The 11560-nt window shown below is 51.7% G+C and overlaps 1 protein-coding gene across 1 annotated transcript in view; it reads left to right on the plus strand.

Moving 5' to 3' along the window:
- Nucleotides 1-5062, plus strand: part of LOC138365317 (myosin heavy chain, clone 203-like) — a 7024-nt gene extending 1962 nt beyond the window's left edge. Inside the window, exon 2 of the mRNA XM_069325607.1 lies at nt 4920-5062. Coding sequence (XP_069181708.1) covers nt 4920-5062 — 143 coding nt within the window. The remainder of the gene's footprint in view (nt 1-4919) is intronic.
- The last annotated feature ends 6498 nt before the right edge of the window (nt 5063-11560 follow it).

The raw sequence follows: 11560 nt of genomic DNA on the forward strand, positions 1-11560 counted from the left end.
GCTCCACAGTCTTCCCCCTGGTACTACACTGCTCCACAGTCTTCCCCCGGTACCACACTGCTCCACAGTCTTCCCCTGGTACTACACTGCTCCACAGTCTTCCCCCGGTACTACACTGCTCCACAGTCTTCCCCCGGTACCACACTGCTCCACAGTCTTCCCCCGGGTACCACACTGCTCCACAGTCTTCCCCCGGTACCACACTGCTCCACAGTCTTCCCCCGGTACTACACTGCTCCACAGTCTTCCCCCGGGACCACACTGCTCCACAGTCTTCCCCCGGTACCACACTGCTCCACAGTCTCCCCCGGTACAACACTGCTCCACAGTCTTCCCCCGGGTACCACACTGCTCCACAGTCTTCCCCGGTACCACACTGCTCCACAGTCTCCCCCGGTACAACACTGCTCCACTGTCTTCCCCCGGTACCACACTGCTCCACAGTCTTCCCCGGTACCACACTGCTCCACAGTCTCCCCCGGTACCACACTGCTCCACAGTCTTCCCCCGGTACACACTGCTCCACAGTCTTCCCCGGGTACCACACTGCTCCACAGTCTTCCCCCGGGTACCACACTGCTCCACAGTCTTCCCCCGGTACCACACTGCTCCACAGTCTTCCCCGGGTACCACACTGCTCCACAGTCTTCCCCCGGGTACCACACTGCTCCACAGTCTTCCCCCGGGTACCACACTGCTCCACAGTCTTCCCCCGGGTACCAACTGCTCCACAGTCTTCCCCCGGTACCACACTGCTCCACAGTCTTCCCCCGGGTACCACACTGCTCCACAGTCTTCCCCCGGGTACCACACTGCTCCACAGTCTTCCCCCGGTACACACTGCTCCACAGTCTTCCCCCGGGTACCACACTGCTCCACAGTCTTCCCCCGGTACCACACTGCTCCACAGTCTTCCCCCGGGTACCACACTGCTCCACAGTCTTCCCCCGGTACCACACTGCTCCACAGTCTTCCCCCGGTACTACACTGCTCACAGTCTTCCCCCTGGTACTACACTGCTCCACAGTCTTCCCCGGTACCACACTGCTCCACAGTCTTCCCCCTGGTACTACACTGCTCCACAGTCTTCCCCCCGGTACTACACTGCTCCACAGTCTTCCCCCCGGTACTACACTGCTCCACAGTCTTCCCCCGGTACCACACTGCTCCACAGTCTTCCCCCGGGTACCACACTGCTCCACAGTCTTCCCCCGGTACCACACTGCTCCACAGTCTTCCCCCGGTACCACACTGCTCCACAGTCTTCCCCCGGTACCACACTGCTCCACAGTCTTCCCCCGGTACCACACTGCTCCACAGTCTTCCCCCGGTACCACACTGCTCCACAGTCTTCCCCCGGTACCACACTGCTCCACAGTCTTCCCCCGGTACCAACTGCTCCACAGTCTTCCCCCGTACCACACTGCTCCACAGTCTTCCCCCGGTACCACACTGCTCCACAGTCTTCCCCCGGTACCACACTGCTCCACAGTCTTCCCCCTGGTACTACACTGCTCCACAGTCTTCCCCCGGTACCACACTGCTCCACAGTCTTCCCCCGGGTACCACACTGCTCCACAGTCTTCCCCCGGTACCACACTGCTCCACAGTCTTCCCCCGGTACCACACTGCTCCACAGTCTTCCCCCGGGTACCACACTGCTCCACAGTCTTCCCCCGGGTACCACACTGCTCCACAGTCTTCCCCGGTACCACACTGCTCCACAGTCTTCCCCCGGTACCACACTGCTCCAGTCTTCCCCCGGGTACCACACTGCTCCACAGTCTTCCCCCGTACCACACTGCTCCACAGTCTTCCCCCGGTACCACACTGCTCCACAGTCTTCCCCCGGTACCACACTGCTCAGTCTTCCCCCGGGTACCACACTGCTCCACAGTCTTCCCCCGGGTACCACACTGCTCCACAGTCTTCCCCGGGTACCACACTGCTCCACAGTCTTCCCCCGGTACCACACTGCTCCACAGTCTTCCCCCGGTACTCCACTGCTCCACAGTCTTCACCCCGGGTACTACACTGCTCCACAATTCTTTCCCCTGGTACCTACACTGCTCCACAGTCTTCCCCCGGTACGACACTGCTCCACAGTCCTTCCCCCGGGCACCACACTGCTCCACAGTCTTCCCCCGGGTACCTACACTGCTCCACAGTCGTCCCCGGGTACCTACACTGCTCCACAGTCTTCCCCCCGGGTAACACCACTGCTTCCACAGTCTTCCCCACGTGGTACACCACTGCTCCACAGGTCTTCCCCCTGGTACCTACACTGCTCCACAGTCTTCCCCCCGGTACCACACTGCTCCACAGTCTTCCCCCGGTACCACACTGCTCCACAGTCTTCCCCCGGGTACCACACTGCTCCACAGTCTTCCCCCGGTACCACACTGCTCCACAGTCTTCCCCCGGGTACCACACTGCTCCACTAGTCCTTCCCCCGGGTACCACACTGCTCCACAGTCTTCCCCCTGGTACTACACTGCTCCACAGTCTTCCCCCCGGTACCACACTGCTCCACAGTCTTCCCCCGGGTACCACACTGCTCCACAGTCTTCCCCCGGGTACCACACTGCTCCACAGTCTTCCCCCCGGTACCACACTGCTCCACAGTCTTCCCCCTGGTACTACACTGCTCCACAGTCTTCCCCCCGGTACTACACTGCTCCACAGTCTTCCCCCGGGTACCACACTGCTCCACATTCTTCCCCGGTACCACACTGTTCCACAGTCTCCCCCGGTACTACACTGCTCCACAGTCTTCCCCCGGGCACCACACTGCTCCACAGTCTTCCCCCGGTACTACACTGCTCCACAGTCTTCCCCCGGGTACTACACTGCTCCACAGTCTTCCCCCGGGTACCACACTGCTCCACAGTCTTCCCCCGGGTACCACACTGCTCCACAGTCTCCCCCGGTACCACACTGCTCCACAGTCTTCCCCCTGGTACCACACTGCTCCACAGTCTCCCCCGGTACCACACTGCTCCACAGTCTTCCCCCGGGTACCACACTGCTCCACTGTCTTCCCCCGGTACTACACTGCTCCACAGTCTTCCCCCGGGTACCACACTGCTCCATAGTCTTCCCCCGGGTACCACACTGCTCCACAGTCTTCCCCCGGTACTACACTGCTCCACAGTCTTCCCCCGGGTACCACACTGCTCCACAGTCTTCCCCCGGGTACCACACTGCTCCACAGTCTTTCCCCGGGTACCACACTGCTCCACAGTCTTCCCCCGGTACTACACTGCTCCACAGTCTTCCCCCGGGTACCACACTGCTCCACAGTCTTCCCCCGGGTACCACACTGCTCCACAGTCTTTCCCCGGGTACCACACTGCTCCACCGTCTTCCCCCTGGTACTACACTGCTCCACAGTCTTCCCCCGGTACTACACTGCTCCACAATCTTCCCCCGGGTACCACACTGCTCCACAGTCTTCCCCCGGGTACCACACTGCTCCACATTCTTCCCCCGGTACTACACTGCTCCACAGGTTTCCCACGGTTACCACACTGCTCCACAGTCTTCCCCCTGGTACTACACTGCTCCACAGTCTTCCCCCGGTACTACACTGCTCCACAGTCTTCCCCCGGGTACCACACTGCTCTACAGTCTTCCCCCGGGTACCACACTGCTCCACAGTCTTCCCCCTGGTACTACACTGCTCCACAGTCTTCCCCCGGTACTACACTGCTCCACAGTCTTCCCCCCAGTACAACACTGCTCCACAGTCTTTCCCCCGGTACCACACTGCTCCACAGTCTTCCCCCCGGTACCACACTGCTCCACAGTCTTCCCCCCGGTACAACACTGCTCCACAGTCTTCCCCCGGGTACCACACTGCTCCACAATCATCAACCCAGCTTATCTACCCAGCAAGCAGGCTAGCAAGCCAGACAACATCCTTGCCACACTGATTACTATACAATTTGGCCACTTTAAGTGATTGAAACTCTACTCTCAAAAGATGGGTGATAAATAATTTTTATTGCATGAGAAGATGAAAAACCATCTGTAACATCCTAGGATCTAAACAACAAACACATAACAAGCAGATAAAACTCTCCAAGGATGGTTCACACCTGCAACAGACTTAGAAACGGCTCCTGAATTTAATTGCTTCTTTTCATCAGTTGTGTTAACCTTGCCAGGAAAATCCCAGAGACTCAGACACACGTTACTCCAAGTGTGACGGACCTCGGCGCCATCTATGATCCAGGTTCCGAACTAAAGCAGTTGACCCTCCCATTACTACTAGTTTCCCATCTTCTAGTCTGCGTCACGGGAGACATCTCCCGTCACACACGGTGCAATCGCACCTCCACAGATCTCCAGTATCATCTATTGATACTGGTAATGGCTCAAAAGGGCCACCATTAACGGGCTATTCATGCCCGTGCCACCTTATAGGTGGCGTAATCTTCATCTTCATCAATCTTGTACTCTGCTGTGCTGGGAGGTGACGAGCTACCAGCAACTGGTGACGGATATCAGTGAAGCAAGGAGAGTGAAGGAGTACTTTGGTCGACCTTGTGACGTGCTAGCCAGTGGGGCTAGTTGAGCGCTGTGGACTTCGCTGGTTGAGCATAATAGCGAGTGCGCTGAGAAGAGCGGGGCGCTTTAAGTAGTCTCCATAACTGCAACTAGCACTTGCAGTTATGCAGGAGAATCCCTGCAAACAAAATACAAAAAACTATAGAGAGTCATACCTTCCCTGATATCCTTAAAACACCAGTAACGCCAGTTCATAAAGGAGGTAACACGGCAGACATAAACAATTACAGACCAATATCAAATCTACCTATATTATCAAAAATATTTGAAAACTTCTTTGTTTGGCTTCTGCTCCCAAAAGAGTACTAATGATGCAATTATTAGTCTGTTTGATATAATTTACTCAGCCCTTGACACAAATGAGTTCCCGATTGGACTCCTCATTGACCTGAGAAAGGCCTTTAATACTGTAAACCATAACTACTACTTAAACTTCAACCACTATGGTATCCAAGGCCTTGCCCTGGACTATATTCGTTCCTCTCAGTAACAGGCACCAACATGTAGTCATCAATAACATAACCTCCCCCACTCTACCATTGACAGTTGAGGTGTCACAGGGCAATATCTTAGGACCTCTCCTATTTCTTATATGCATCAATGATTTGCCAAGTGTTTCTAACATTCTTATACCTATACTCTTTGCTGACGATGCTACCTTCATCTATTCTGACTCCAACCCACACACACTAAATAATATTGTCAACAGTGAATTTAAAAGTTTCACTCGTGGATGTTAATTAACCAGCAAACTTAAATTAAACATACAAAAGACCTTCTACATTTTTTGGTGATAAATCATCAAATCAGATTCAACTTCAGATAGACAATGTTAACATTACCAATAAAAAACAGGGGAAGGTCCTTGGCCTATACATAGACAAGAGACTGAAATTCGGCACCCACATGCAACACATTACTAAAAAAAAAGTTAAACGGTTGGTGTACTCTCTATAACCCGATATTATGTTCCCCCACTCTGTTCTCCCATTTTACTACGCACTAAGCTATCCCTATCTTAATTATGGTATTTGTGCATGGGGTTCAACCTCTGCAAACTACCTCAAGCCTATCACCGCCCAGCACAAATCTGCTATCAGAACAATAACAAACTCTGTTTTCAGACAACACACAACTCCCTCTGTTTAAAGCCCTAAACATGCTAAACAAACTCGCTCGACACATTCTCTTGTGCCAATTACTTGTAAAAAAACCTTTTGCTAAATGCAAATACTGATCTGAAACTCATTCCTTGACAGATGTAATTGAACCGCTAATCACCACGCCAGAAATAAATATATATTTGATATCCCAAGAGACAAACTGAATCTGTGTAAACTATGCAAATAAAGATGTCTATAGTCTCTGGAACTCGCTCCCTAACGCATTGAGAAGCTGTCCAACACATGCCTTATTCAAAAGTAAAACCAAAAAGTACCTGAAATCATCCTCATAGTTTCCTACTTAGTGCTTTAAACTTGCATTGTTCCTTATATGTTCCCCCAATATATGTGCCTAAGCCATACAAATTCAACATTGTAATCACTGCTATCATTTTATATCATGATGGGTTATATTGAATGCATATATACTACAATATACCTACAAATAATCTTCAAATTATGCTACAATGTACCTGTTGAGGAGTCGCCGCTCTGCTACCGGAGGGCGCTGACGTTCGGCCCGGGCTGTCAGTGTTGACCTGTAACTGCTGCGTGGTGGTCGTCTTGTTGACGGTGTGGTGCGGCCATTGGCCGGGGCCTGGCGGGTGTCATGGCGTCGACTAGTGGTGGCCGTGTTCGCCGGGTCGACACCGCCCGGCTTGATTTCTCGGCCCCCGTTGACTGGCCCTTGGTGGAGGTTGCCCTTATGGACGTCATGCGTGTGGAGTACCAAGATCTCTACGGTGTTGAGAAACTTTCCCCTACCCGGGTGGCGGTGACGTTCTCCTCGGCGCAGGTATATCAGCTGTTTGTGCGTCGATGGGGTACACGGACGCATGTACTTCCAGGTTCTGCTGTGACGGTGGAGGTCTCCGATCCGTGGGGCCCCCTGACGTATGTGAGCGTTCATGGTGCGCCGGTGCAGTTTCCTGAGGATGAGCTGTCCGCCGCGTTCCGTCGGTATGGTGAGGTGGTGGGGCAGCGTCATGCCTGTCTGCTTAGTGGGCGCCTGAAGGGGCTCCGTATGGGTGCCCGTACTTTGCGCATGCGGCTCTCTGGGGCTATTCCCTCTCGGGTGGCTGTGTGTGGGTTTTATGTGCGTGTGTTCTACCAGGGGCAGACTCGCTCCTGTTTCCGGTGTGGTGAGGTAGGCCATTTCGCTGCAGCTTGCCGTGCCCCTCGCCCGGAGGACCCATCGGTTTTCCATGCGGATGATTTTCCACTTCTGCCGGAGGCTGGGGCGCCCCCAGTGGGCCCGGGCTCTGTGGGTGTGCCTCTGGAGGCCTCGTCCCCAGCTGTCCCTACCTCTCCGTCTGCTGCTGGGTCCTCTACTCTGTCTGTTGACTCTGATGCTCTCGCGGCTCCTGCTTCGGGTGCGCCTCTGCTGGTGGCGGCGGAGGTACATCGCGACCCGAGTGTCTCCTTGGAATCCAACGTGTGTGGTGTGGTGCCTGCGGGCGACCCGTGTGCAGTGGCCAGTGTGCTTCCCGAGGCCAGGGGCGGTGTTGTTACTGTGTCTCCTGACGGCCAGCCTAGCGGTGTTCCTGATGCTGGTGCCGTGGCGCAGCCGCCTGCTGTCGCTTGTGCTGTGCCTCCTGTGGTTGCATTGGGCTCTTCTGTTCCTCGACGAAAGCGCGCTCCGAGGGATCGGTCGCACAGCAGGGGCCCCCCTGGGAAGAGGATCGAGGCTTCGGGTGGTGTGCCTTTGGCTGGTGCTCCTCCCTCCGCTTCTCCAGTGGTTCCTCCTCCCCCTTCGGAAGCGGGATCTGGGGATGAGCGGGGCATTGAGCGTGGTGTCGGGCTCGGGGCGGCGGAGGCAGGGGAAAAACTGTGGATGGTGTCCTCGACGCCTGGGGCGCCTTCTTCGCATGGTGTATCTCCTGTGATTTTGAAGGCGGTTCCTGGCCGGTCGTCTTCCAGGGTGCGGCAGGGGGTTGAGCCTGGTGGTGTGGATGTGGCTCCCGCTGCGGGTGCGGTTGTGTCCCCTGGGGGACGCGTTGGGTTGGGGGTGTCCTGAGGTTCTCCCGATGGCGCCCTCTGTTGTCTGTGCGTCTTTGCATGTTCGTGGTTTAAATGATCTTGGGGTCCAGTTGGGCCTGTTGGATGGTGTGTGTGTGTGTGTGGTTGTTTTGGCTCCTGTGGGTGTGTGTTCGTTTTGGTGTGCTTGTGTGTGGGTGTGGTTTTTATGTTTTCCCTGGCTCCTGCGTGGGCCTTTTGTTTGCCTTGTATGGGTTTTATGGTTTGTGCATTTTTGTTCTTTATGGTATGTGTGCTTATATGCTCCTATGTCTTTGGAGCGTGCCTCTTCTGTATTTTGTGATTTTCTGTGTGGGGGTTGGGGTGCCTGGGTTATGTTTGGTCCTCCCCCCCCCCCCCCCCCCCCCCCCTTTTCATGTACTACTGTTCCTGTGTTATGAGTGTTCTTTTTGCCAGCCATGTACTTTGCCTTGGGCTGTTTATGTATTATTTATCTGTTCTTTCTTGATTTGTGTTTTGTGTTCTGCCTTTGTATTATGTCTTTTTAATTATGCATGAGGAAACGGAGTAAGAAACAAGAAATGTACTCAGTTATTTCTGTTTGACTTTCCATGTTCTGTATTTCCATGTTTTTTGTTTAATGTAGTTTTGTAATTTTGCCTCTTAGGGGTTTCGGAGGCCTGTTGTTCTATACTTTTATGCACCTGTGTTTGGGTTGTTGGGCTGGGCTTGTATGTGCGTTCTCCTTTTGTCTTTCTGTACTTAAGGTTGTGTGGAAGTGCCTATGTTTTATGTTATTTCTATTGTGTGCTATTAATGTCATGTTCTGTTTTTTGTGGTAAATACTTTCCCCGTTTCTGGGTTCTTTTTTTTTTTTGTGCCTTGTGTCATGTGTTTTCTTTATTGGTTTTTGTTGGGTATGTTTAGTGTATCCGTGGTTTACTTCCTTTGTTATATTGTCCTGTGTATGTTCTTAACTTGTTCTTTCGGCGGGTGTCTGTTTTGTACATTGTGTATTCTTTTATAAAAAAAAAAAAAAAAAAAAAAAAAAAAAAAAAAAAATGTACCTGTTGATAATCCTCAAATGTTACTATAATGGACCTACTAATCTTCTTCTACAGCCACTCTTACACTGAACCTGTTAACATTTCTCAATTTTGCTAGAAATTACCTACTTAGAATTATCTGTTAGATTAAGGACCTGCCTGAAACGTTATGCGTCTTAGTGGCTTTACAAGACTAAAAACTTCAGTGTTATGTACTCTCATAAACCCAATGTACCTTCTTCTATAAATAAATAAATAAATAAATAAATAAACATACCCAATCTCCCCAGGCAAGTTGGTAAGTGCAAAACTGATGGTGTAATATGATGGTGTAATATGAAGCCACGTAATAGTGGCTTTAGGCATTGTATGTACTAGCTCTACCTATAAGTCAACCAATCCTTGTAAAAATTTATTGTATGTATGTACCTTACCTAAATAAAATTGTATTGTATTGTATTGTATTTTTTTCCCCATATTTTAAGAAAACTAAGTAATGGCGTGTGAAGGACCTCACGACCGAACGAGTGAGGTCACAAGTTTTCTCAGGACCCATGGGGGGGGGAGGTAATCAAACCTTATGAACTAATTAGTATGCCGGATGGTAACAATCCTGAATTTTATAAAATGCTTAAACCAATCATATACACATCTCTAAAAAAAACTCATAACTAATATATATAATTCAATCCGTGGAAAAGTATAACAGACTCCATGTTGAGTTGGTAACATTTCCTTTATAACATGAGCGTTAATCCGCGGTGGACCACCGCTCTACCGTCACTCTGCCTTCCAGGGGCCAGATTCACGAAGCAGTTACGCAAGTACTTACGAACGTGTACATCTTTCCTCAATCTTTGACGGCTTTGGTTACATTTATTAAACAGTTTACGAACATGAAAACCTGCCATTCAACTGTTGTTATTGTTATAAACAGCCTCCTGGTGCTTCGGGGCTCATTAACTGTTTAATAATTGTAAACAAAGCCGCCAAAGATTGAGAAAAGATGTACAGGTTCGTAAGTGCTTGCGTAAGTACTTTCGTGAATCTGGCCCCTGGTCCACGGTACCCTCATATACCACTACGAGTGCCCGCACGCGCGCCCTCACACTCGTCTCAATTTTTTTTTTTTTTTTTTTTTTTTAGATATATACAAGAGTTGTTTCGGGCAGGTCCCTGGAATACGATCCCCGCCGCGAAGAATCGTTTTTACAACCAAGTACTCATTTTACTGTTGAGTTAAACAGAGGCTACAGTTTAGGATTTGCGCCCAGTAAATCCTCCCCGGCCAGGATACGAACCCATGACAAAGCGCTCGCGGAACGCCAGGCGAGTGTCTTACCACTACACCACGGAGACTGTAAAGGTGCAACACCTCCAGATGACTGGAGGTGTTGGCCAACTTGGCCGGGTGACTGGTGTAACTATCACCCGCCCGGGTAACCAATTGACGAGTTACCGGTTCTGGAGGGTGGGGGGGGGGGGGACTAACTGAAACATACCTCCCACGATCTTATCAGTTGGGACGGCCAAGCCAGTCCCACTGACCTTCATCCTGGTGTCACGTGTGACTGGACCAGCTAGAACAGGTGTACAGTCAGACTTGGGAAAGACAAACAAACAACTGGCGGAAGCATGGATATAACTCTGGGGTTTTAAAAATATTGGATTCCCCGGAGCAAGGTGAAGTGTTCTACCTGAGTCATGCACAATTAGTAAACCCACACCATTGCCTCTACAGGAATTGATGAACTCTACTAATGTGACTAAGAGAGTTAATTAACCTCTACTGCACAGCTGGAGATCTTGTTACTATGGGGTGACAAAACTGCACTTGACAACAGCTGAGGGTTGACAGGTCATCCTCTGCATCAGACTCAACACTTGAACCATTAGCCACCTCAACTGGCTCAGGAATTACAACTGTTGAAGGCAGATCTAGTTCTTCCCTAGCGTGATATGGTTGTAATTGTTAATGTGAATAGTTCTTTCAACTTTGTCCTCAAATACACCTTTAAAAACTAAATTAACAGGACGTGGTCTCTTAATTACTGAAGAGGGAACCACATTCAAAGTGCCCGCCAAGGAGACATTTTACAGTATAGGCAGGGCTGTGCCCTGATTGGTGGACGACGACGGCGCACGGCCTACCCGCGCGGCAGCCCGCGCAGGCCGAGTGGGGCAGATTTGAACTGCATGTGACCCAACGCGGACGACGCCTGCCCGGCACCACTGGCACTTAGGATATGTGCCCATAGGACCCCTAAGAGGCATTGATTCCCTCTGTCCTACCCTTCCTGAGGAGCCTAGACTTGCTCCACCTACCCTACCAGCCCTTCCTCTCCCTACGACGACAGTTCCAGGTGAATTACTGTACTATTGTTGTAACACGTGGGTCACCTCTACATTACTCTATAAGGGAGGATGATACTGTAACAGTCAGCTGTAATAAGGGGATGATGTATACTTGTATTAAATGGAAGGGATGGTTGTATTGTATGAATAGTTATGGGTGTGGGAGCGCGCGGGCACGACAGGTTTAGAGTGGGAGGAGAGTTTGACCTGTCCCTGGATTAGCGAGCGAGTGTGAGAATAGCAGCGAGTACCAACCCTGTGGACCACGTGGGTTGGTGAGAGATCTGCAGCACCACACCCACACAGTACCACGGGTGGTGAGAGATCTGCAGCACCACACCCACACAGCACCACGGGTGGTGAGAGATCTGCAGCACCACACCCACACAGCACCACGGGTGGTGAGAGATCTGCAGCACCACACCCACACAGCACCACGGGTGGTGA

Source organism: Procambarus clarkii, chromosome 16, assembly GCF_040958095.1.
Source record: "Procambarus clarkii isolate CNS0578487 chromosome 16, FALCON_Pclarkii_2.0, whole genome shotgun sequence".
Taxonomy (NCBI): Eukaryota; Metazoa; Arthropoda; class Malacostraca; order Decapoda; family Cambaridae; genus Procambarus; species Procambarus clarkii.